At 37.6% G+C, this 27,290-nt stretch overlaps 1 protein-coding gene across 5 annotated transcripts in view; it reads left to right on the top strand.

Annotated features, from left to right (window-relative positions):
• atl (atlastin GTPase) overlaps window positions 1-26,586 on the top strand; it is a 36,941-nt gene extending 10,355 nt beyond the window's left edge. For 3 of the 5 annotated variants that reach the window (XM_076127120.1, XM_076127122.1, XM_076127121.1), the window contains 10 exons: window positions 17,668-17,912; window positions 18,555-18,701; window positions 19,308-19,463; window positions 19,882-20,031; window positions 20,633-20,771; window positions 21,236-21,420; window positions 21,935-22,156; window positions 22,671-22,885; window positions 23,017-23,083; window positions 23,375-26,586. In XM_076127120.1, coding sequence (XP_075983235.1) covers window positions 17,668-17,912; window positions 18,555-18,701; window positions 19,308-19,463; window positions 19,882-20,031; window positions 20,633-20,771; window positions 21,236-21,420; window positions 21,935-22,156; window positions 22,671-22,885; window positions 23,017-23,083; window positions 23,375-23,509 — 1,661 coding nt within the window. In that variant the 3' untranslated portion in view covers window positions 23,510-26,586. Of the gene's footprint in view, window positions 1-9,594; window positions 9,646-17,667; window positions 17,913-18,554; window positions 18,702-19,307; window positions 19,464-19,881; window positions 20,032-20,632; window positions 20,772-21,235; window positions 21,421-21,934; window positions 22,157-22,670; window positions 22,886-23,016; window positions 23,084-23,374 lie in introns of all 5 variants that reach the window. The other 2 variants (XM_076127118.1, XM_076127117.1) reach the window with 1 other exon arrangement.
• The last annotated feature ends 704 nt before the right edge of the window (window positions 26,587-27,290 follow it).

Here is a 27,290-nt window from a genome sequence, read left to right as displayed (position 1 = left end):
GAATGTGTAATTTATAGCGCTTGGAAAGCTGACTATAAGTCGAGACGTGGTTATTTACCTGAGTACAAGGATGCTTGACCGGTCGGTATCCGGTCAGTGTGTAGAATTTACTGTTCTGTTAGCCGTAGGCTATGGAATCCACAGCTACTTCTTATTGCTGTGCAATTCCTTGATAGGTGTGATGTGGTAATGGTACCGGTGCCGAAATGTCGAGCAAACCAAAATAAAAATTGTGAAGCGCTAATTACTGTATACTACTTTAAATTAAAAAATATTTATTAGAAATTAGAATTCGAGTCTATGGATGGTCAAAAGCTGTTATGAGGTAATAAACAACTTAGAACTAAAGATATAAATAAATATGACTATGTAACTTCATCAGTTCAATATCAAATTAACGTAAAGCGTATGTTAAATGTCCAAATTTAGCCAAAAATAAATAAACAAGTCAAAAGTTTACTAACCGATCGCCCATCCATATCCAAACCCCAACAAAGTGCGCTTAACCTCTTAACAATAGTTAAAACCGTCAGTATTACTAGTGTATTGTATGCGTATGTTCCACATTATGTGGGTCCTCGGTCAGGCTCCGCCGGGTATATTAATATGCAGTTTGTATGTAATTAGGTGTCTTTGTGTGTCACTCGTTATCGTACACGTCTGATACTGCTGATTGTTTAACGGTGGCTTGTTTTTATACTAGGTTAAACACAAGGATAATATTAGGTCAGAGAAAAAGTCTTTTCGCAACATAGTATGTATGAACTTGTAATAAAACCTTTTCTCTACACAAAAAATCTCGATATTTGGATACCTCACGAGCTCACTGAAAGAAACCTAATGATAACTTTTAAACTCTGGCGTTGCATGTTTAATGTATAATAGAAACGTTAGGCATTTTAAGGTAAAATGCGTGTTCGCGTTAATTCCCGTATTCTATTATACAGAAACCTTATGAACCGTGTACTCATTTGTGATTCTTGAAGCCAAAGAGATTTTATAACAAGTTCATACATACTATAATGCGAAAAACCTTTTCCCGACCTAATATACAGTTGTTATAATTGACCATTTTTCAGTCTCGGTTCGATATCTCCATGTTAATTTCATTGAAGTCGGTTCAGAGAGATATCTTCGATATTACAATATAAGCTAAAGACAATGATAGGTCATTTAGGGCAAATAATCAAACGATTTGTCGAGTATTATATCTGATTTCATGCTAATAATACGTTATTGCAACATGGATGTATCATGATGATTCTACTATTTAGTTCTTTTTACAGTCCAACGGTCAAACGGAATTTGCCATAACACAGTATTACAAGTAACCAATTATTCTTGAATCGGTAGCAAATCAGTTAGTTAGTTATATTTCGTAGATTGTTGGACATTTAGTGGTTTCCGAGGGTGGATCGTGAGAAAGAAATTTCGCAAAATATTGATGATGCTTGTTTATGACCTTTTTCTATTTTATTTTGAAACGGAGTATTCAGTATCAGATAAGAATGTCCTATATTCTTGTACCATAGTTAATCCGTTAATTTATAGCGAATAGAATTGTGATAAGAAAACCAAGAAAATTTCAACGAATATTCGTTTTCGTTTATTATAGTAAGGCCTCTAAGCTATGCATCTCCGTTAAAGTCTACTCCAGTTGTCAACAGTTGTTAAGTTTCGTCAAAAGTATTTAGACGGCTCACCAGTAACTATACAAAAAATATTTCGACTATGAAAGAAAGTTTTTTGCCGTAGTTCTTTATTTAACTAGTTCCATTATTAGAACGTCCTTGACTGAAAATATCTAACGGAAGACTAAACCAAATCATGAAAGAATGCTTTTAAAATTGTATTGTAAATACGTAAAGAACAAGACAGGAGATAAGTATATCAGATCTCTGCAAATACTTTAAAAATGTAGGCAGAGGTGAACACACCAGCTTTTGCCAATGTTATGCCCGGTTTCTGAGGCACATTAGCAGTAGTTTATCTATTCCAACTGTCATGTTTATATGAGCTTAAACGCTATTTAATAGATAAACTACTGCTAAATGTGCCTCAGAAACCGGGGGTTAGGCTCTTGTAAATGGCGAGTTTATTACTATATAGCGGGCACGTTACCAAACTCTAAACTACTTTTTGAGAGTATTTCTTTTAATATAAGTAAGGAAGACTCAATCGTGACCCACGTAGTACCCAATTCATGCTACGATATCTACGAAGTTATTTTGCTTCATTAATTTATCTTGGTGTACAAGTATTTTACTCAGTTTAATAGATTGAACTACTGATTGAATTTAGTTCAATTCTATTTCTTGAACTGTAGCTGCATTTATTCAATAGAACTTAAATTAGTGAACAATGGTCTTTATTGGCCGGCCATATTATTCTATTATTGTAACAATTCGTCGAAACCTCACAATCGTGTTATGGATCACCAAACGTATGTTTTTAAATACTCAATTCGATGCCGTTTTGTTTGAATAATGTATTTTTAAAACAATTTTAATAAGAAAAGCCAATATAAACGTGAGGCATTTAATTTTTGTTTATTTCCAATTCATTCTTTAGGGATTTACACCTCCATAAATGAGTAACATCTATATATACTACATATTTGACAAGTGTTTAATGTTTAAATACTAATTTGCAATAATCACAAAAAAAATACCATTATTACTTATTCAATGACTTTTGATTGTCACTTATTCCGTAATAGAGCTATTGTTTGCGGATTTGGACGAAACTAGGAAAACAGATTGTAATTTTTTTGAAATCTGATTATAGGGATTCTAAAATGAAACGAAATCGCGGCAGAATCATACTAATATTATAAATGCAAAAGTTTATGAGGTTGGATGTATGCATGTTTGTTACTTTTTCGCGAGAAAACTACTTGGATTTAAAACCGAATGAAACTCGATAGGTAAGTTCATAAAACCTTAATTATCGCATAGGATTATTTTTCTTCGCGCGGACTAAGTCGCGGGGAGAAGCTAGTGTAGTAGAATGCAATTATTGTTGATATGTTGCAATTATCATCACCAGTAGCACATAAAGCGTTATTTAACGACGTCAGTGAAGATATATGTTATACGAGTATATGAATATTTCACATATATATAACACATGTTGTAAATTATAGTAGATTAAGGTGCTATTGATAAGTCGAAGGCCATTCCGTTAATGCAGTTAAATACTATCCCTTATATACATAACGTGATGTATAGATAAGTAAGGTTCCCTGATACGTGACTATTGCACACGATTTTCTTATAAGGTTTCATAAAATCCTACCAATATTATAAATGTCAAAGTTTGTGAGTATGGTTGGATGTGTGTTTGTTGCTTTTTAACGAAATAGCTACTAGTTGGATTTGAATGAAATTTGGCATACTGATAGCTTAAAACCTGGATAAACACGCAGGATTTTTTTTTACCCCGGGAAGTTTCTTCACACAGATGAACTCGCTGGCAGAAGCTAGTCAAACAATTCATCCAGGATATTAATTTGTTGTCTATTCAAAATTTAAAATTTAATGAATCCATAGCCTCTTCACAAGTAAGTGGCATGTGGCTTAGTGGTTTAGGTCACCACGCCGCTACCATAGCGTCGGGAGGTAGTGTATTCGATTCCGTTAAATAGTACAATATACCAAAAGCGCAATACAGTAGTTTGTAATCTTAATCCGCTAAATGTACCGGTAGCTTATTTTGTAATTGTTAAGATTACCTTCAAATATTTAGACTTGTTGATGGACTATTTATATTACTGATAGCTTATCGTATAAGTATTATAAATATCTGCCTTTATCTTTGTTTTAAGTGATAATTTGAACAATAACGGTAGCTGTTCACGACATATATTATAAGGCTTGCTACACGTTCAGGTCGGTGTGGTCGGTGCGACAGTACGAACAACAAAAATAGAAACAATAACTGCACTTATGCCCAATTTCTGAATACATTTAGCGGTATTTTATCTATTCAATAGCGTTTATTTATATGAATTTAAACGCTATTGAGTAGATAAACTATCGCTAAATGTACCTCAGAAACCGGCGGTTATTCGGCTTGTAACATCGATCAGTATCGACATAACGCAATATGGTGTAGGCAGAGGTATATGAAATACTCCCGCGTTTCGCCATTTACTATATTAGTACTATGTAACGGAGGATGAGCCTATTGCCATGTTTACCGGGTCTTGAGAACGTTCAAATTCATATTTCTTTCAATTCGAACAAAGTATTCAAAAAAGTTTATCATATTATATAAGTCGTTAAAAAAAAAACATTCAAGCAAACAGACTCGCGGGCAAAAGCTTCTATATAATATACGTGGGCAATTCCACATAACATAACTGTGTACTAAAATAATTGTCTTTTCTAAAAAGGTCAACCATTATCTGGTATTTTGTTACTAAAGGTCGTGTTAATTAGCCCACCTTTGAGTTATAAATATATTTGTATTAATAACTTCCATTCCCACCTGCTTATTATAGCAATTCCATATAAAGTAGTCAATGCAATGAATTTATCAAATTAGTAGTATTGTATTGAGAAGGAAGGAAAACATATTGATGGTACAGAATTCTGTGTTCTGTGTTTGAAATTTTCAGTAGGTAATTGTTGTTTTGCGTTATTTTATCAGTCCACTAGTTGTCCGCCTGCGGCTTTGCCTGCGTGGAATTTACCTCCTTCAGGGGACAATTTCCAAAAATCTTCTCTTAGTCCTCCTCTACTCTTCCTAAGGAATTTTCATACTAAATTTCTAGAGCTCAGTTGTTGTTTATAAGCTCTGAAACTGGTCCTTATCCTTACTATTTAGAATTATCTATCTAAACTCAAATAATTATGAAAAACTGAGCATTTCGTAATTGCGGATTCAGATTCAGTCTCCAACCCGTTGACCAGCAGGGTGAACTGAAGGAGTAAAACTACTCATGAATTCCGAAATAAGACCCTTGCCTTTTGGGCAGCTATGGGTTACAATGCCTTGAGAAAACTCTTGCCTAGAAGGTAGTCATGAGATACATATCTTTGGCCAACACAGACCAACAAATACTCTGTCTAACTGTATCTAGTGTCCAAGAATTCGCCATTAGTACTCTACAAAATTCCTTGTTACCTACTTCTAAACAAAATATACCTACTGCGATATTCAAATCAGATAACGTAAACACTCTACAAGGTCTTACAGTAAAGTGGAACATTGTGACGTCACAATGTCTAGTGGCAGTTCAATGAACTCACTTCCATAATCTTATAAAAGTTGTTGATTGATAATTGTATGCGTATGTTGAGAGCGATTGAACAAATCAAGAAACAGGTACACCCACCTGTTTCTTGATTTGTTCAATCGTTAAACTGGAAATAAATATTTAGCTGTTAACTTTTAGAAAATGTATTATTTGTCCCATGTTTTTTGAAGACAGTTGATCGTCACTCTTATATTTTGCGAAATAAAACGATGATAACTGTTTTTTTTTCTCCTATTTTGCTGCACTCATATCTTGATTCTGATGCTTTCGGTCTTTGTATTGACTTACTACTACTTTGTACTTCGAGCCATCATAATTAAACCTAAAGTTACCCCGTGATGAATTTGCCGGCCTGTGCAGCTGTGATACAGATCTATGTGAAGATTGCACAAAACATAGCTTCAATAATAGATATATTACATCAAGAAACAAGCTAAAATTAGTCACTATTCCAATTATAAGTCTAGTTTAAAGAAACTTGCATTTTCTTTCACGAAATGCAACAACATAACGGAATATTTTCAATCAACGCCCAATCCCCGTCAGCTGGGCGTTTGCCAAGAATTGTAAAATACCTTTGAGTTCATTACGTGGATCTTGTAATGTTAGCTTATTTGTAATGCGTCGGATCTGATGGGACAGGCAAGATCAACTAATTACTTAGAGATATTTATAGGAAAAGTCTAGGCTTTCTTGATTACGGAAAAGGTATAGCAGTTCTATGCTCTTTGTTGTTGAATTATATTGTGATCGCAGTTTCTTATTTTTGTTTAGAAAAAGAATTGAAATGTCATCAGTGCGTTTCTTAATACTATTGGTCCAAAAAGCAACATTCTTTCAAAATTCAGATTTTTTTCTGTCGAAAACTAGCCCGTGTCAAATTAAGCTGAATGTTTAGCTTTCAGTGTTTACCACTAAGCCCCGCATTTGATCAACGTTGTAGACTTAAGTCCTAAGCCTTTTCTCGTTCCGTACCCATGCCCAGCAGTAGAAACAGTAATCGGTAGATTTATTTGTTTAACATCAAGTCCCCGACTCACATTTGTCTACCGTGGTAGAATCAAGGCCTAACCCCTCTCCAGGCAAAAAGTCATGCCCAGCATTGGAACAGTAATGGGTAGATTTATTTTGCACTGTTCCTTAGACGGTTCATCCAAATATATTTCTAAGAACAATCTGTACTTGTTCCCATGAGACATTCTTACGGGCTTGAACAACTTTGACACTAGGTTGACCACTAACCATACCATAAAGTAAGATTCTTTTTAACAAGGAAATAGGCCAGGAAGCGTTCAATTGAAAACAAAGAACGTATTACGCATAATTCTACTACTAAGTACTTAAGTAGCATCACGTTTCTTCGATCCTAACTACGTTTCAACTATTTTTACTGTCTATTGGCTATCTTGAAACTGATATGGCTTCCGGTTATACCCTGCATATATCGTTGTTGTACTCGTACGCTATAAATAACGCACTTGTAATCCCATAGTAACAGACACGAGGGTAAGGTTATGTTTTGAGGTGTGGCCTTGGATGGGTGATCATTTGTACTTTCTTTCAGACTGATTTTGGTCAAAACTATGTTCGGGTTTGTTAATTTTGGCCCTTATGAGTAACTATTTTAGTATTGGAGTAATTAGGGGACCTTGTCAAAAAGCTCCCACAAGACTTTACGTGCATTGGCTGCTAGCAATTTTTATTGTTAATTCACAAATCATAATGTTTTGATTCACGTACAAGCAATGTAGATTGCATAAACTCAGATATTACTAAAATTTAAAACAACTTCGATGTAACATGACCAAAAGTCAACAGCCTAAAAAATTGGCACCGAACCTGACTGCATCAGAAATAAATCTTTGCATTCTAACATTGAATATTTAAACACGTACACAATCGAAATATTTCCGTTATCAGCTGGCTTGGAGGCTTTCCAAGCAGGTTATTGACATAATTTACATGTGGCGGCCGGCCAGCCCGGTGTGCGAGTATCGGTCATTTCTCATACTGCTGACGAAACAGCCAGGTGGAATAGATTAATACCTCGTCTTTTATGTGGTGAATGGTATCATTAATACTTGCACCTTTGAGGTTAAACTGTCTAATGCCCAGCTTCTGAGATACTTTTAGCGGTAGTTTATCTATTCAATAGCGTGTAACCTCATATAAAAATAGCGCCATTGAATAGACAAACTATCGCTAAATGTACTAAGAAACCGGGGGTAAGAGGTTTTATAACCTGCTTTTGCTCATGACATATTGCACGCAGTTGAATTACTATTGATCAGTCTTTATCATGCTGTAGCGTCCTGTCCTGGCTTCGCCCGTTTTAAAACGTTATTTTACCACACAGTCCAAACCACTGGATGGATTGGGCTGAAATTTGGCATGCAGGTAGATGTTATGACGTAGGCTTCCGTTGGAAAGGATTTTGATAAATTTTAACCCCAAGAGGATATAACAGGGGATAAAAGTTTGTATGAAAATTCTGTCCTAAGTCACAAACTAAAGGGGCGAAGTCGCTGGCAAAAGGCAGTCCTCTATAAATAAGATATTTATGTGATACTCTCTTCTTGGCATTGATTGTTTAATATCGCAATTACAATTCCTGGCATTATAATTGTATTAGTTGTACTACGAGCATTGCAAAATGCATACGAGCCGTCAGCTAGTGACGTTTTTTCATAAAATCTGGCAAATACGATATTATCAGTGAAACATTTCTTTTTTCTTTTAGCCCTTGTCTATCGTATTATCCATAAAGCTCTTACACAATGCCACTACCTACTGTGCCCCAAAAATACGATTTTGTCTTCTCGTAAAACTTACTTAATACACCCAATTATAAGGTATTTTTACTTGAAACCCAAATCATCTAATTTCGTGAGCTCACAGTAAATCTAATAAATAAAATATACGGAGACTTATTACTTGAATAATTCGAGCGTCGTCAAGTGTAACCCGTCATGGTTCGCGGCACCTGCATTCTTGTAATCTGATTCTATTGAGAATGAGATAAAACGTGGCTGGAGGTAAATATATCTTGTAAATAAACTATATTTGGACTGCCTCCGTGGCGCAGTGGCTTAGGTCGCCAGGCTGCAACCACTGCGTCGGGAGGTCGTGGGTTCGATTCCCACACGGGACAATTATTTGTGCGATCCACAAATAGTTGTTTCGGGTCTGGTTGTACTTTGTGTCCGTTGTTTGTATGTTTGTTAAAGTCGCCGCGACACAAGAGCAATTCTTAGTGCGGGAGTTTAATAATAATATCGATAGGTCTATTAAGCCCTATAAAAGCAAGCGCTTAAACTGCATACTTTGGAATTCCATTTTGCTGGAAATGCAAGAATGCAGTTTGTGCTTGCGAGTTTAAAGAAGTCATTTATGTTCCGCGATGGAAGCCGGGCTTTAGGGTTCAAACTGAGGGCCTGCTATGTCTCTCGTGTAAACGAAACTTCGTCAAATATTGAAGGTGTTTGTTTATGGCCCTTTTTGTCTATTATGACGCGGGTTAGGCAGTATCGTATGAACATGGCTTATATTATAGTACGATAGTTCGACCGTTATTCTATAACAAAAAGAATTGTGATAAAAACAAACGTTTCAACGAATTTAAGGTTTAATGTGTTGTTAGGCCTCTGGACCAAAATTCCTATTAATTAAAAGCTGTCTCCTCCCGAACGAGGAATGGGTTAGACTTGTTATTTAAAAACCTGATCTTACCTTTTGCATCATGTGTATAAACCATTTAATTTGTTTCTCCTCAATTTACCGGGCACTTTTCCAAATAAACTATTACTAAGAAACAGAAAAAACCCCGATAGTCTCCCGTCGTTAGGTTAATTGGGTTCTAAACGGTTTTCGACTATAATATCAATGAATTATTTCAGTGTTTTTGTAAAATATGAACACTTATTATGCTTTAAAGATAATTGAAATAGATACTATGTTATGAATGTTATTATCGTGTAGTTTAATGACAAAAAAAATGAAATAACGACTTTATTGCCCAAGTGGTTTAGTCTTTTTCTTAGTGGTTTAGTAATATTTTAGTATTATATATATTTTAATTATGTCTACAGATTTTACATCGGGCGTATTTTTCTTAAAATTATTAATGACACCGACGAGTTTTGAAATCTGTGTTGACTTATTATATTTATTACAAAACCTTCAACAACTGCTGAATAATGAAACATCACTGTTCTATTCATGAAAAATCTAGTACGCAATCATATCACAAAATATTTTCATAATATTTTTTCATACAACTTTTTCATGTTTTTGTACGGAGATTTGAAGAAACCATCTGAATTGTGTTGCAGGCGAGGTGGTAGGCAAGCTGAGTTTGCGTGTCAATTATAAAGATATACAAAGTAAGTGTGTGTGTCTGTCTGTGTGTTTTAACTTTCCGATGTGGAGCACTCATCGTACTTCAGCTTGTAACAGTATATGTTGTTCTAGTCGCACAATATCTGTCTTACTAATAAACGCCTTGTAAGCTCTGATTAGGCCTGGTTTCTGAAGTACATTTAACGGTAGTTTATCTATTCCAATTGTATTGTTATTGAATAGATAAACTACCGCTAAATGTACCTCAGAAACAGGGGGTTAGCCAGGCTTGTTACACCCATATTCGGTTCAGCATTAATCGGCCTAGCAGGGTGGCAATCCCGAATATGACGTGTAGATGAACCCGATCGGCACAAACCGAACAAGTGAGTCGAGTCGGTTTTGTTATTTGATAAATATTGCCGAAAACTGAATATGTGTATAGTAAACCTTATACAGTGAAAAAGATAAAACACTGTATAACTAATTGGACCTTACATGATGTTTATTAGTAAGACAGTATGTAAATATAAATGGATTGAAAACTGACACGTTTCTAAATGGTATGCCGATGACTTTCAGGTGTAATTTGACCTGTTGCATTTAAAACGCAAGGGTTGAGTTTGTGGCAAGGGATGTGTTGGCAAATCATTATTGAATAAGTCTGGCGACAGCTTGCTCTATAGTAAATACCAGTATGTAGCTCAAAAATTGTGACAAATTGTTAACCTCTCTCCTTTCTTGAAAGAAGGATTTTTTTTGAGGAATATAGCACTCAAGTAGTCCAAGAAAATGGGTTTCCGGCAAACGTTACTTGGTAATTCGTTTCCGTACTCCTAATTTGGCGACCAGGTCTTCAATCAGGAGCAAAGCCTCTTGGCTAGTTGCCAAGCGTAAACTGTTAGTTTTCAGTCCATTTACTAACGTTTCTCGTAAAGTCTAGTTCTGTAGTCAGAATGTTAGGAATGTACTCGTATTGTTTCGGCATGTTTTGTATCGTTGTCTCTCTCCCACCATCGTTGTTAGACAGAGATGTAGTGAGATGGTTAGAACAGCACTTATGTTGATGATCGGTATTTTTGTAGATTTTTTTGTACAAATCTTGCATCCCTTTCTCGTTATATTTTTGTTAGAAATAGAATTGCACTGTAAATAGAAATAGTCTTTTTTATACAATTTGTATTTTTGTAAAAAACGTTTTATTGTATTTTTTTAATTTGTAAATATTGACGAACTTTACTGGATAAAGTATGGAATATTTCAGGTTTTAGGTTATTTATATTGCTATATATCAGTTAAACAGTTACCCTTAAAATACGACTAGCGTGAAGGGAGTATAGGTACATAAGACGTTAAGACTGGTTGCCAGACTTTCAAGGTTCTGCTTTAAACGACTGTCAAAGTTCTTTGAAAATGACAGCCGGGACCTACAATTTTACATGCCTTCCGAAATACATACTTCACCTTTACAATGGGTATATAATTTATTCTATTATACACCAGTGTATTATAGAATAAATTAGATATTATCTGTCTTGCGGTCAAATAGTTCGGATAATTTTACACTGACAATTGATTGTGCGGTCTACGCCGCGTGTGGTTATTCTCACTGCTGCAGGAAGATACGGCTCCAGTTACCGGCCTCAGATTATTGTTATAACACTTAATTACTATAATAACAATGTCAAGTTGAAAAGGTTAGATAACCTTTCATTAGAAACGGCAATATAAGATTACTACTATAGTAAATAAAATGTCCCCCTAGCCGATATCTGGCCACGGCTGTAAATTTCATTGAAACTGGATATCGCTGCAGGACTTTGTTTATAATGTCCAATTGTGTGGATAATACATAGGTACACTCTCTATTTCTTCAGTCCAGTCCAGTGAGACGGATAACCGACGATGCCAGTGAGATATCAGGCGCAGGACAATTTTACGTGCTCTCCAAGGCATGGCCTAAACTTCCTAACTCCGGGTGATCTTAGAGAAATTCTTAACAGAAAATCTCAGAAGAAACTTTTTGGCCCGACCCAGAATTCAAACCCAACACCTAGCGTCGGTCTCATACACTACCGACCGCGCCGCAGAAGCAGTCAAGTCCATATAATAGAAAGAATATAGTACTTCAGTTGTCTTTAAAACAACGAAAAATAACAACCAGAAGTGGCATATTATCTCGACCTTCGCACGGCCACACGCAACGATACATCTAAGTACGTTATTATCCTTCATTACACAAGGCACAGACGGACGGCAAACCGCTAGGATATCCATTGTTACATGTTTCCGTGTTTTGCTGTATTATTTGTTTGTGCTGTATTATTAGGTTTATGTAGGTTAGTAGCACTGTTGGGCCTAAATACCTAGGGTACAAAGTACTTGGTTAAAGCTTATCCGATGGATAAATTGATAGCAAAATGTATAAAACAACTGTAATTATTGGATTTTGGTCTGAAATCTTTTGTCAATTTTTTTTACGCGATTGTAACATCCAATACAGAAATTTTTGTTAAAAATTGGATGACCTAAATACGTTTCTAAGGACATTAAAAAGATTTTGATTTGCTTCGTAAGGCTTGCCAAGTCCTCGCTATTGAAGATTCCCCTTTCTACATACCTCTTGTAGGTACATACGTACTCATTTAAATCCTAACGTCCACATTCTACGTACACTAAGCGATATTTAAGTAGTTCCACGTATCAATGGCTCCCACAGACCCACGACCTGCACTTTAGACCCACACACACAGTGAAAAACATTCCTTTTGTTGATTGCTGTACAAACAGACATATGTACATACGGTCAAATTATTGCTGGCTATAAAGGTTTTCATTCATAATATTATAGTATGTAATCTCTTGTTCTAATTAAAGTAGAAATAGCGTTTTTTTTATATGAGTTCAAACGCAATTGAATTGATTAACTACCGCTAAATGTGCCTCGGGGGGTTGAACGAGAATCGATGAAGTCAAATTTTTATTTTCAATTTTAACGGAACAGACAACATGGAATCTAGGTGCCACAGTTTTCATAATAATACGTGATGTTCGCGGATATATGATAAGCACTATCTCATCTCACAAGACTTTGTACTTATCATTTGTTATCAAATCTACGCGTGTCTTTGTATCAACGTCTAGAATTATACGCTATCCGTATCGCTCGCGTTTTGATAAATGCATCGTACGATTTCGAAAAGTAAGCATATCTTATTTGTAAAGTCGAAAAGTCACTATGATATATCGTTAGTGTAAAGGTATAATTAAATATCTGTATTTTTCAAGCCCTTTTTTAATAGTATCGATCTATAATGAATGAAATGTTGTCCAATTTCGTAAAAGATACGGAACAAACACTCAAATGTGGTTTTCTCGTAAGTTGAATTTCCCTCTATTGATATAACTTGCCCCACATACAGGAATACATACAGTTAGAGGATACATACATACAGTTGTAGCTTCGTATACTTTAATGACAGCTAGTAAAGATAGTCTTCTATTGTGGCAGATAACTTATTTGATAAGTGATAGTCAATGTATGAAACTGACAAAATTCTACCTGACTAGCTAACCGATATTCAGAGCTAGTGAAGCCTTAAAACCGTCTTTCGGTAGTTGAGACTTAACATGGCTATAACATATTCCCTAATGCTCTTATCAACAAATCAATATTAGGTCGGGGAAAAAGTCTTTTCGCATTATAGTATGTATGAACTTGTAATAAAATCTTTTCTCTACACAAAAAAGCTCGATATTTGGGTACCTCACGAGCTCACTGAAAGAAACCTAATGAACCTTGTACTCATTTGTGATTCTTGAAGCCAAAGAGATTTTATTACAAGTTCATCTATCTATACTAATATTATAAAGCTGAAGAGTTTGTTTGTTTGTTTGTTTGTTTGTTTGTTTGTTTGTTTGTTTGTTTGTTGAACGCGCTAATCTCAGGAACTACTGGTCCGATTTGGAAAATTCTTTCAGTGTTAGATAGCCCAGTTATCGAGGAAGGCTATAGGCTATGTAACATCACGCTACAGTAATTAGGAGCGGAGTAGCAACGAAAACTTACAAAAACGGGGAAAATTTTGACTCATTCTCTTAAGTGACGCAAGCGACGTTGCGCGGGTCAGCTAGTACATACTAAAATGCGAAAAGACTTTTTCCCCGACCTAATATTATCTACACATAAACCCATTTTACTAAGCCAGAAAACTTAGTGAGACAGCTCTGAGTCGGCATTCCTGGCGATTATTTGCTCTGTGAAGGTCGTACAGTTATCTAGACAGCCCGGAGCCGACCCCAATACACTTGAAAAGGCCTGCTATTATGTAAAACTTCGGGTTATTCGGGCTTCGACAAGGCAGAATAAAGGCAATTTTGTATAACGTTGCCTAAAATCGATACAAATACCAGATTGTTTAATAATATCGCTCTTGATTTTATCTAGAAAGCTAAGCAGTGCTTGTGAAACGTTGTCTATAATAAAACAAAAGTTTATCACTTCTTCGTTAAGTATCAAAGAATTTTACAGATATAATTTTGACAGTCGTTTTCATACATTTCCTGGCGCTTTAGCTAGCAGGTAGGTAATCTGACACTCATGAGTTAACTGTGAAACTGGCTCTAAACAATACCCACTAAACATAAACCGACCTGTTTCCAATAACATAATCTTCAGATAAGGATAGATAATGTAGTTACTAGCACTATCGGCATCTTACCTGTATATGGATCTGTTCTATCTACCTAAAGTCATCTTTAAATATTTGGGCTAATTACACAATTATACTAGCCTATAACATGTAGTTTCCACGCAAACGAGTATATTTTTTACACACTTTTTCGTGGTTAATATCACAAGGTTGAACTTACAAGTTATATGGCTTCAGTTACCCAGTGATTACGTCACGGCGGGTCCGGTTACTTTACTGGAACGCAGCGGTGCCTCGGGTTTTTTATCGAGTTATTTATCCTATGGATAACAGAGCTTTAGTACATCTTATAATTAAAAGTACGCTTAGTAAATACGCTATGTTCTTTGTAAATGGCAATTACCTTTAATCGTTGGAATATGAAAGCGAAATTTTACAGAATTCAGATTTTATTCAAATTATTGGAATGCAAATTGTTATTGCCTGTAAAAACAATACCATATATATCTTTAATTAAAAACATTCTACACTAGTTCGGCAAATAATATATACTTACAATTCAAATATCCGTACTTTCTAGCAAAATAATAAATGCATGTGAACGTGTGTACTTGTTTGTTGACAAAAGAGAAAATAATGACAAAGTTTGCTTGTCCGTATTTTCTCTGAAACAAGAAACCGATTTTGACGAAAGTATCGCTGATATACTTAGGTAGGGTATACTTAAAATACTTTCAATATGTAGCACTAGTACGAAATAAAAACACATCTAGTTTTCAAGTCGTACGATTTATCCTTCACCTTGACACACATGACCCGCAAATATAAATGGCTTCAACAATGACATTCGAGCGGCTTAACATTTGTACACAAAGAATAATTAACTGGCAGTTCGTTATCATTACTGCGAATCTGCGAGGATTCGATTCCAAGGTTGGGTATTGTTCTTATTGGAATTTTTTGAGTTGCCAACCGAGGGATTAGTGTAGTAGTGAGAACAGGACTTGCTTTTTAATAAGGAGGATTTAAAGTTTGTTTACAGATAAGTAGGTCAGTCAGGCTTGCAAACATATGCTATTCGGCACGTTCTGTTCGGGAGGTAGTCTATCTAGAGCACCCGTTCGAATCCACCTCCTGTTCGGCAATATGTATCGAACAACAAAACCGGCTCGAGACTCACTTGTTCGGCTTGTGCTGATCGGGTTCATCTACACATATTTGGTTTTACGTGTCTTGGTAAATAAGGCACTTGTCCCACCGCCGACGATGAACGAGTAACGAGTGCGTAGTTGTTTAATGACAGCTGGTTGCTCTCTCGGCGTGTGTTCTAATCATGGAAGAATTAGTACTAACTGGAAGGATCACTAACAATTATAACATTTTCAAGATACAAACTATCCTTAGTGTGCATCAAGAGTAATAAATAATGTATAAAACTACTTTTGATTGTTTTTATACCAAAATTATGTTTAATGAAACAACAATTACCGAATTTAAATTCAGTAATAATCTTAAAATCACCACCATAAGTTACAAACATTATACAGTGGCAACTGTTAGAGAGGGACAAAGGCCCTTAAAAGTAAGTCTCACTCGAGACCGTTTTTCGAACAGACATTAAAACTAAACAAAAGTAAACTTTATTAACAAGCAGTAAAGTATGAATTTATTTGATATATTTTTCTTAGTGATTCTTCCAGTCATTTTTATTATTCCGTGGTTCTAATCGTTGGGCGAGTCCATTTTTGACAGCTTGTCGCTTAGCAACAAAACTAGTAAAGCGGCAGTGTCATCAACTATTAGTATATGCATCTCTTTTATTTACACGGAATGTCATATCTATTGTACGTTTCTTGAGCGAGAAAATAGTCGATAGTTAATCGTTTACTCGCTGTTGGTGGGACAAGTGCCTAAGTGACGACAAAAATTAATTTGAAAGTCGGTCCCTAACAAAAAATATCGACTTATCAAAATATCTAGAGAACAATAGTGCCACACACATTAATACGCACATATCTGTACATGTATGTATGTGTATGTGTGTATAGATAATACACACTATCTACCGTATGTTACAGCCTTCGATAATTGCTTGAGGTCGCACACGATTACCTCACTTTCACTTTATTTCAATATTTTGTAAGTGCCTTGATTAATAAAACGATAGTGCAAGTCTTTGGTTTTTGTGTGACGGCCAACTAAATACCTAGAGGCTCTTTCTTATCTAAAAAATAATTGAAGATTTCAGGACCTTAGAAATGATATTATTATCTAGAGCCATATACCAAAACTTTGAGTAAATATGTCAAAATTGCTTATTTATTCGCCATTTATATAACAAAAAAAAACATTTTGAAGTTAAAAACATAATGTTATCGTAACGGTGAGTCAAATTTTGACGTCCAGACCAGTTGCCTGCTTCGTATGGATAACCGTGTACCTTGAACTATCTAAAGTTCAAGAACACATTTTAAACAAGTTAGACAAAAGTACGGTAGATGTAATACTGACACTTAGTATGGCTTTCGTTTTAAGTATTTAAGTAGGAATTTGTTAACACCTCGTCATAGAAGTGACAGTAACAAAAAAAGTACGCTCTATGCAACTTAACATCGCGCATAAAAATACCAATAGAATACAGAAAATCACTTACAGCTTAACTCTATAAATTTCACTTTACACCATTGACTTTAAAACCACGTCCGGGCTAGATTTCATGGAAATATATAAATGTTAATAACACACTTCGTAGAAGGACATAAATAAATACATAGAACCGTTTAACATTCCCGTCGCACGCTCCCTACGTCGTTGTAGTGCCGTTATATGCGCATATTACGCATTAGCGCATAATACGAGATGAGCCTGAACACTTACTGCTTTATCCATAAACGTGGGTTTACTCGGAACAGTAAGCCTGTTTTCTATCTTATACACTGTCAGGTAGTTTCAAACTTGATTGTTAATTTGAACTTGTAAATTCGAAACCTCCCACATTTTTGAGTCTAATGAAAAAAATCTACCTGCTGTATCCATACCAAATTATTGGCAACGGAAATTAAGCGCGATTTCATCTTGCGTTCGCGAAATATCGATTATTGATCATCACCGGTTGGCGGTGTGTAAACCATTGCCTACCTTTCGTCATGTCTACAGTCGTAATAATTACAAATAGCGCAGAAATATTTACTGTTTCATTAATAAACGTTGTTTAAGCTCCGACATCATATAGTGTTAAGTCTTTTTCACTTAGTTTCAAAGTTGATTGAAAATGACAAAACACTATAACTAATCGAACCTTACACGACATTTCTACGCTATAAAGCGTATTTACAACGTATTCTACTTTCTATAATAAAAACACAGCAAATTAACACCTACACTGTCATTAAACTAACCAAGATATTTCTTCAGTAACAGAAAAGCCAGCACCCGCGCCCGAGAAGCCGGCGCCGGTGATACACAACGGCCCCCATGGGGTGCAGGTGGTGGACACAGGGCCCGAGCACACCTTCAGCCTGAACGAGGAGGTGCTGAAGGAGCTCCTGCTGCAGGATGACATCAAAGACCGGGCCGTCGTAGTGCTGTCCGTCGCCGGCGCCTTCAGGAAGGGCAAGTCGTTCTTGCTCGATTTCTTCTTGAGATATTTGAATCACAAGGTTAGTGATCCTATCTTGGTTATATTAGTTCGGGGAAAAACTCTTTTCGCATTGTAGTATGTATGAACTTAATTTAAAATCTCTTTGGCTTCAAGAATCGCAAATGAGTACACGATTCAATAGGTTTCTTTCAGTGAGCTCGTGAGGTACCCAAATATCGAGCATTTTTGTGTAGAATCTATAATGCGAAAAGACTTTTCCCCGACCTAATATTTGCAGATTTAAACTGATATAAAGCTGTGTTTTTGTAAAGCATAATTTTTTAGATGGTAGTTTTCACTGAATGTGCTTGTTGTGTCATTCTACATTGTACTGGATATGAGTCAAAACTGTTGTTACTTGTTACATATAGATAGAATGCTAATTTCAGTGTCAGACAAACAATATTGTTTCGCTAACTTAACCTATTTTCCCGAGAGAGTTGCAACCCCCATTCTAGTAAAGCCTAAACAGCAAGCTGATGTCCTTGATCGGACAAACTTTGTGTGAATAACTTGTCAGCGCACTAGCAGAGTTATAATACAAGAATTTCTTCTAGTTTTTCTTAGTATCAATTCTCGCTAGTCGACGATTAATTCAATGATCCAGTAGTACCGATCAAGATAATAAAGCTGTTTCTAATGAATTGTTGTTATATTCCAGTATGGATCAGACGGCGGCACGGACTGGCTGGGCGGCGACGAGGAGCCGCTGCAGGGCTTCAACTGGCGCGGCGGCTCCGAGCGCGACACCACCGGCATACTCATGTGGTCAGAGATCTTCAAGGCCACCCTAGACAATGGAGAGAAGGTCTGTACCTTTTATTTTTTTTTTTTTTCTTTCTCGTAACTAAAAACCTGACGAGTGTCCAACCGCTTCCGCAAAGACCGAAAGGGATAACCACTATGAGCTAGTACCGCAAGACGCACGCCATGCGCCCCCCCTGTAGGGGGAGAAGGTCTGTACCCTAAGAAGCTTACTCAATTGTATTTATTTTATTCTTATATCACTCATATTTACGTACTAGTTAGTAGACCATAAACGTACACGGACGTATACGTTCGCACGTATATTTTATACAGTATGCTGAGATAAAGGTGTCATAAAATACGAATTACTTACTAAGTATCGTGTAAGTATATTTAATAACTAGTTGATCCGCGCAACTTCGCTTGCGTCACAAAAGAGAGGTCATAATTTCCCGTTTTTAAAACATTTTTACTGGTGTTCTGCTCCTATTGGTCGTAGTGTAATGTTATATAGCCTTCCTTAATAAATTGGCTATCCAACAGTGAAATATTTTTTCACCAGCAGTTCCTGAGATTAGCGCGTTCAAACAAATGAACTTTACAATTTTATAATATTAATATGGATTATCAATACTTTTATCTAACAACTATGTGTTCTTATACCCAGGTGGCGATAATCCTGATGGACACGCAGGGCGCGTTCGACAGCGAGTCCACGGTGCGGGACTGCGCGACCATCTTCGCGCTGTCCACCATGCTGTCGTCCGTGCTCATCTACAACCTGTCGCAGAACATCCAGGAGGACGACCTACAACACTTACAGGTACGATATGACTTCCTCTGTGGCACGGTCGGAGGTGTATGCGGTTACCGTGCCAGCGGTCTCGGTACGAATCCTGGGTCGGGCCAAAAAGTATTTTCTAAGCTTTTGTGTTAAGACTGGAGACTTACAAACATACAAACAACGGACACAAAGCACAACCAGACCCGAAACAATTATATATGGATCACACAAATAATTGTTCCATGTGGGAATCGAACCAACGACCTCCCGACGCAATGGTAGGGGTGTGGTGACCTTAACCACTGCGCCACAGAGGCATTCAAAATACAAGATGGATTAAAGTTTACGGTAACTAGGCAAAAGAACTAATCGCCGCTTGCAGTTAACCTATGGAAAGACGACCCCCTTACATTTATATTTAGTAAACAAATGTACTATTCTTGTCTGTGTGTTGCAGTTGTTCACGGAGTACGGTCGGCTGGCGCTGGAGGACAGCGGGCGCACGCCCTTCCAGCGGCTGCAGTTCCTGGTGCGCGACTGGTCCTTCCCCTACGAGGCGCCCTACGGACCCGACGGCGGACGGAACATACTGCAGAAACGACTCAAGGTACTCCATACAAAACATCACCAATTATTGTATCAACCACATTGTAAATCTTTTGGCGATTGAAAGGAGTGGCCTCGAGTTTCTCGCTAGCTCTTGTCATAAGGCTCTACCCCCTCTCCGAGCTAGTGGTAGATTCAGTAATTGTAACGACTATCATATTATGTATTGTGTCAATATTGGACCTAAATGTATAAATGATTTAATTTTGAATAAAAATCTAGGGATATTTCGACAGTCGGGATCCAAAATTTAATTGTCTTCTGAAACATGGAAGGACTCGATATGGGTAACATGATCAAACATCTACTGATCGACCGGCAACTAAATTAAATGTTGTTTCAAAATAATCATGTAAACGAACAAAGTTGCCGATTTCAAGCTTTGGTGTGTAGACTCCGCTGGGTCAACATTCCCGTGTACTGAAGAAAATGGTTTAGGTCGCCCCACACGGAGCAATTATTTGAGTCCGTTGTTTGAATATTTGCAAAATTCCCCGCGACACAAGAGCAAGAATTGCTCTTGTGTCGCGGGGAGTCGTAGTCGAGTAGTGCGGGAGTCTTTTGTAAAGAAAGGTATAATATTGTTGGTTGGTGGTGTGCAGGTGTCGAACAACCAGCACCCGGAGCTGCAGTCGCTGCGCAAGCACATCACGTCGTGCTTCAGCGAGATCGCGTGCTTCCTCATGCCGCACCCCGGCATCCGCGTCGCCACCAGCCAGGACTTCGATGGAAAACTTAAAGGTAACACCGACCCCCATCACTTTTAAACGTTGCATCTTTATCATATACTAGCTTACCCGGCAAAATTCGTAGCGCCTAACAGCGTTCTTTAATTTTCTTTTATTTTACTTTTGTAAGAACCATCCTAGACTTCAATAAATAAATATAAATAAAAAGAATAAGTGTAATCGGGTCAGCCTTTCTTGACTTTAACGCTTAGACAAACACATTTGGCGATTCATTTTTATATACAAAATGAGAATAACCTGCGCCGAAACGTCAGGCATTTTAAAATAAAACCCTAATCTATACAAAAACCTCACCTTCTTTTTAGATAAAAATACAGCGCCAGGATTTTAATTTTAGCTTAAAGTAATGCTCACTACCGCCCCTCACGGGGCCAGTATCACCCACTTTGGGAACGTATGCTCTAGATCAAATCTCAAACTGATCATTATTGACCTCCATGTTGGTATTTTCCTCAGACATCGAAATGGAGTTCAAATGTTCGCTACAACAGCTGGTGCCGATGCTGCTGGCGCCGCAGAACCTGGTGCCGAAGCTCATCAACGGGCAGAAGGTGCGCGCCAAGGACCTGGTGCAGTACTTCAAGTCCTACATGAGCATATACAAGGGCAACGAACTGCCCGAACCTAAGAGTATGCTAGTGGTAAGTGTGGCGACCATGTTTTCAAGTTATTCAGATCTATATTAATAACTAGCTTTTACCCACGTCTTAGTCCGCCACCTGAATTTTCCTATGGGAATGCGTCAGTTTCCCGGGGTAAAAAGTAGCCTCTCTCCTTTCTTGGGTATCAAAATATCTCATGGATTTCGTCAAGGGGCGCGGTAGACTCGGTCGAAACCTTATATGAATAACAAAACATAACATATTGATTTCCAGTCGTCAACTTTATCCGCAAAATTCCGATTATGAAGAATTTCTATAAATTCTAATGGCACTAATGGCACTTTTTGGAAGTCATATCACTAATGAGATAATCATATTAGTGTATCCAGCAATGAAACATATTGTTTTGAATCAAAACTTTTTATTTCTATGAAAACTTTAACTTCAAAAGCGTTGTTATGTCCGCTTGAAGTCAAGACTCTCTCAAGTAATTGTGTGAGGTCCCTCGTAACATTAAATGTGATATTTGTTAAGAGTGGATATCGTTTGTCAGGCCACAGCGGAGGCGAACAACCTGACGGCGGTGGCGGAGGCCAAGGAGCTGTACACGAAGCTGATGGAGGAGGTGTGCGGCGGCGCCAAGCCCTACCTGCAGTCGGCGCTGCTGGACGCCGAGCACGCGCGCGTCAAGGACAAGGCGCTGCACGCCTTCCACGCCAAGCGCAAGATGGGCGGCGACGAGTTCAGCCAGGCCTACTTCACGCAACTTGTACAGGTATGAGCTGAAGACTTGTGAACGAAGGAAAATTTGTGGGGAAGAAATGGGGGGGTCGTTGCTGTTTTGGCTTAATGAACTGTATAAAGTAATTAGCATATTGCTTGTCAAGGGCTCGCTTAAAAATTGTTTTCTTTTATAAACTAGATACCTCTGTGACGCAATCTGGTACGAATACCACGTAGGGACTTCGTTCAAATGTCAGGTCACACTGAGAAACAATTTTGCGCCGACATTTTCAAAGAGCGTTTAAAAATTAAATAATTTTCTACACAATTCGATGAGAGAACTCAGTATACGCCGCGGGGTGCAGAAAAACGTGTCTGCATTGGTTCCATGCTCCCGCCCCGCGTCCTCCCGCAATATACCATCAGCTAGCGCAGGACTACGACACGCCGGCACACATTGCACTACATGACGCAGCATCAATTCACTGGCCACTTAATTGTGTGACGTCTCACTACTTTACTTCAGTGTATGTTAGCTTGTTTACTCATGTGTTGGTCTCTCCCAGGACCTGGACGAGCAGTTCGTGCAGTTCTCGGCGCAGAACGAGAGCAAGAACATCTTCAAGGCGGCGCGCACTCCGTCCGTGTTCTGTGCCATCGCGCTGGTGTTCTACGTGCTCAGCGGAGTACTGGGGCTAGTGGGGCTGTACCCGCTCGCCAACCTCTGCAACCTGGCCATGGGCCTGGCGCTGCTCACACTCGTCATGTGGGCCTATATCAGGTAACACAACGTCGCTCATGTTCTACGTGCTCAGCGGGTTGCATTTTTTTTAGTCCATGGTTTGGAAAAGGTTGAGAAACGTAAATAAGAAATCTGAATACTGTGGTTAACGTGATCATTTTTGTGTGCAGGTATAGCGGCGAGATGCGTGAGATAGGAGTCACTATAGACGATGTAGCTAATGTCCTCTGGGAGAACGTAAGTAACACCGTATTGTACTCTATTTAAACTTTATTACTTGTTATCTCATGTGGTTTAGTTTCAATATATTTATAGAAATTGATTATTATATCGCCTTCCCTTTACCCCTCTAAATCCCTGGGCCTCGTGCGATATCTTCTCTTTCTTGTAAGGTCCCATGACAGCAGTCAGATTTTCGTTACAACTGTGTGGCCGCCCTCTATTTCGGTGGCCGTCTTTTGATGTCCAATCAATCCCTGGTTTTGGCGATCAGTATCGACTGGAACTATATAAGTGTGTGCCTGGCAGGTGCTGAAGCCGGGCTACCAGACGTGCCTGGAGAAGGGCATGGAGCACGCGGCGGCGGCGGCGGCCGAGCGCGCGCTGGGCCCGCCCACGCCGCCGCCCAGCGCCGCCCACAACGGCAAGCACAAGCACTTGTGACCGCGCCGCCCGCCCCGCCCGCCGCCCCGCTCGAGTCCGCCACACACACATATCTACGGTGCTACTCTCATATCTACAGACGCGTAGCGGCACTCCCGTCAGCTGTGCCCAGATTTTCTACTACCATAAGTTTAGTATGAAATCCGATCAGCGCCCCTAGCGTATGTCGTAAGAACTATTTTTCTTGTAATTTAAAACGTCAAACTCGCTAGCCAGTAGCACTGACTGTAGAAAATCGCGCTTCTGTCGTATAAAGTTTGACAGACGGCCTCTACATTATGAATTGGCTACAGTTTCATTTGTGCTGGACGCTTACGTCTCTAGGTATGAAAGTAGCCTTCTAAGTTACGTCACAATGAACTGCGACTGGTAATTATCAATCAAATTAATGTAAAATATTCAATTTTAATTAAAATGCTGTCTAGTCGGTGCTAAAACTTCGGTACTTTTTTTATCGTATGGTTTGTGGTCGACCAGCCATAAGACCTTTCATAGTCTAACAACTATCACCATAAATAATAGCAGGGATCGATATTTTACGAGCAATTCTACGCTCAGTTAAAATAACATTAAGCTGTCCATTTATGGAACGTGCTGCAGGTTGCTTAAACCATCTTATACCAATACGCGTCTCATGTTTTGATACTAAAGTAGTTGCTAAATACCGAAATATTTCACATCTAGTCGACAATTCGGTGCTAAGAAGAATTTAAAACTACAACAAACACGCATTTTTAGAAAAGTATAATATTTTCTCAAAGTACCCACAATGATCGAATACGATAACGGATAATAACTTAGTAGCCGTTGTTTATCCATTCCAACTGGCATGTTTATATGAGCTTAAACGCTATTGAATAGATGAACTACCGTGTTTGTAACTGTCGGGACAAGGTTTACATGGGATCGATGGGATCATAATTCCCACGGGAATGGAATCAACGGGATAAAACTGTACTATACCTGGACAAAGTCGGGTTAGTCCGCTAGTTTTTGATATAACCAGTCGCAGTGGCTCAGTGGTGTGAAAGGTCGGACTCTAGTCATGAAGCACAGTGTTTGAGGACGTTTTTCGTGACTTGTGAATATATTTAATATAAGGAATGGTTACGTGCCCGCTCTTGTACCGCACCGCGGCTGAACCGGAATGAAATATTGACAAGTTCTACTTAATATATCAATGGTACAGAAAGTGGTTTAAAAGTCCAAGTCTGTGCCCAATACATAGGTACACTCTATTCCACTCTCACAGCCCGGTGGGAAGGCTTATCTCAAAGCACTCATTGCAAATAATAAATCAATTCTTTTCCATATGTATTAAAATATGAACATGTCGTATATTTCATCCTAGGTTCAGCCCTATGTGTAACGCGTCACGATTTCAAACGACGATTATTTCTATTTCTCTTAACATTTTCTTTTAAAACAACTCCCTCATTCATAAAGACATACGTAATAACGGCGTAGCTTGTCATTCTTGTAAATGTTTATAAAACACGTTAGAAAGGAATACAATAATATTCCTAATATAAGCTTTTATGATTAAGGGTGTAAATATGTACAAATATTTCATATTTCTTGTTGGCAACACACATTTGCCTTCCACAGACAATCTATGTTTCTTAATTTTATAATCGTCATTTGAGATTAGTCGTTGCGATAGTTTTTAATGTTGACGACAGTTGTCTATGAATTATCAAACATTTATGTTATAAGAACATTGTATTGAATACATAATGTTGATGAAAATACATATTTTATTGTATGTTAAGACCTTTGAAAGGTGATGGAGAATGCGCTAGATGTATCGAAAAATGTCAAAGTAATTTATGGGTAACAAATCATGTCATGGATGATGATAAATCTATGAGGAGAGGAGCAAAATATGCATTGTGCATTTATTTTGTGGATAAAGGTCCAAGAGGGACGCAGGTTCACCACGGTAAGATGTATAGAGCTGTACCGAGGTGAACCCCGCGACTAAATAATACGGTTTTTACTATATACAAACAATAAAGGTATAGGTTTAATAAAGCAATAAGATTTTAACAAATTTAATAGTTAATATTGTGTAATTATAGATTTAAATTGTGCACAAAGCTGGATTTATTTTCTCACCATTTTTTGGACGAAAAATTATCATCTATCACTTGTTGCGTCGCACTCGTAATAAAATAAATCATGTACTTAATATTGTCTTCTGGTAATAACGTTTTATACAGAACTACATTGGTGTACAGTTTACATAATACTGAATCAAAATTATATATTATTTTTGCATTTTATTTCTTTCTTTTATGTAAGTATCTCGGTGTGTTCAAAATTTTAGTCTGTTGCTCAAAATTAGGGATCGTACATGTTTAATTTAGTTAGGGTCGGTGCAGACTGAACGACTAGATCATCGGTTGTAAATTGCCAAGCCATTTTCAAGTTCTTATGATAAGATGATTGAAGTCATCACCAGTGTGCGTCGGCCCTGTTGTAGTTAGTGTCGCGAGTAAGTTAGCAATCGCGAAAATAGTCAAATATAATACTGCCTTACTGTTTCTTGCTCTCTTCTTTACCTAATTTAATACGGGTTTGAAGCGCGCGACTGTCAGTCGGTTCTACACATCACTGGCTAACAACAACATCTACAGACATTGTTGCAACAAGTACTAACGCAACAGTTGCACAACAGTCGGCCAACAGTCGCGCAACAATACTCAACATGTAGTTTCTTTGAATCTCACCACACATTCTCACAGTTGTACTTCGTTGCTAACTTACAAAGACATTATAGTTGTGTTTTAAAAACTGTGTAAATAAATGTGTAATAGTTTAATAGTAATACATATCTGTGGATTTTTTTATAAATAATAATATTTAGCATGTGCCAATCTTAAATTCATTGTAAATGAATGTTGTTTGTTTGGTTTGGCATTGGGTAAAGTAATTCGTTGAGGTGTTTATAGTTTATTTTGTTGATTACCGAACTTGTATAAAATATGTATGCGGTTGTGACGCTCCGGCCGCCACGAACGGGAGTTTTTTCATGTAAATACTTGTTTTAATACAATAAAGTTGACTAAAAATTATCGCTGATTGTTTTTTCATTACCTTTTTGATATTTGAATTACATGTAATCAGTGTTTTTAGCGAAATTTGGAAAGACTCATTGATTTGAATGTCATCATTTGCTGGTCAAGTAAGTAGGTAAACAATAAAAAGCCTGCGTTTACAAGATACATGGGACTAAGGCTCCAATTGCACCCAAATACTATCATAACATTTCTAGTCTAGTGGTAAGTATGAAAATCAAGCAAAAAAATCAGTCTAGGTACTTAATGGCACAGTGGTTAAAATGGCCACGCTATCAGCGCGTTTGGAGGCTGTTGGTTCAATTTCCACATAACAAACTCTACGAACAGGACAAAAGCGATACTTAGTGTTGTCTCAAATTAAAATGTGATACAATTATAAATATTGTGATGGATATACCTCGACTGGTGGCTACACTACAAGCGTAAGTACTGTAAGCTCCCAATCGTGTTGCCTCCAACTAATATGAGTAGACGTGGAGTACTGCCAGTGTGGTCACTGCCATTTGTTTGTACTAATATGGTAAAGTCAAAAGTCTGTATGTGTGTAACGCCTCACGGCTAATTCACTAAACCGAATTTGATGTAGAGCTAGCCAGAGCTTTGAAACCAAACATTTGATTTCAAAAGTCGATGTTTATATCAACCAAATGACAGTCGAACATCGTCGCGCCCGTCAGCTGTACTAAAATACATAATAA

The sequence above is a fragment of the Anticarsia gemmatalis genome, chromosome 19, assembly GCF_050436995.1.
Source record: "Anticarsia gemmatalis isolate Benzon Research Colony breed Stoneville strain chromosome 19, ilAntGemm2 primary, whole genome shotgun sequence".
Lineage (NCBI taxonomy): Eukaryota > Metazoa > Arthropoda > Insecta > Lepidoptera > Erebidae > Anticarsia > Anticarsia gemmatalis.
The sequence above is the reverse complement of the archived record's forward strand: the minus strand, read 5'-3'. Positions and strand labels throughout refer to the sequence as shown.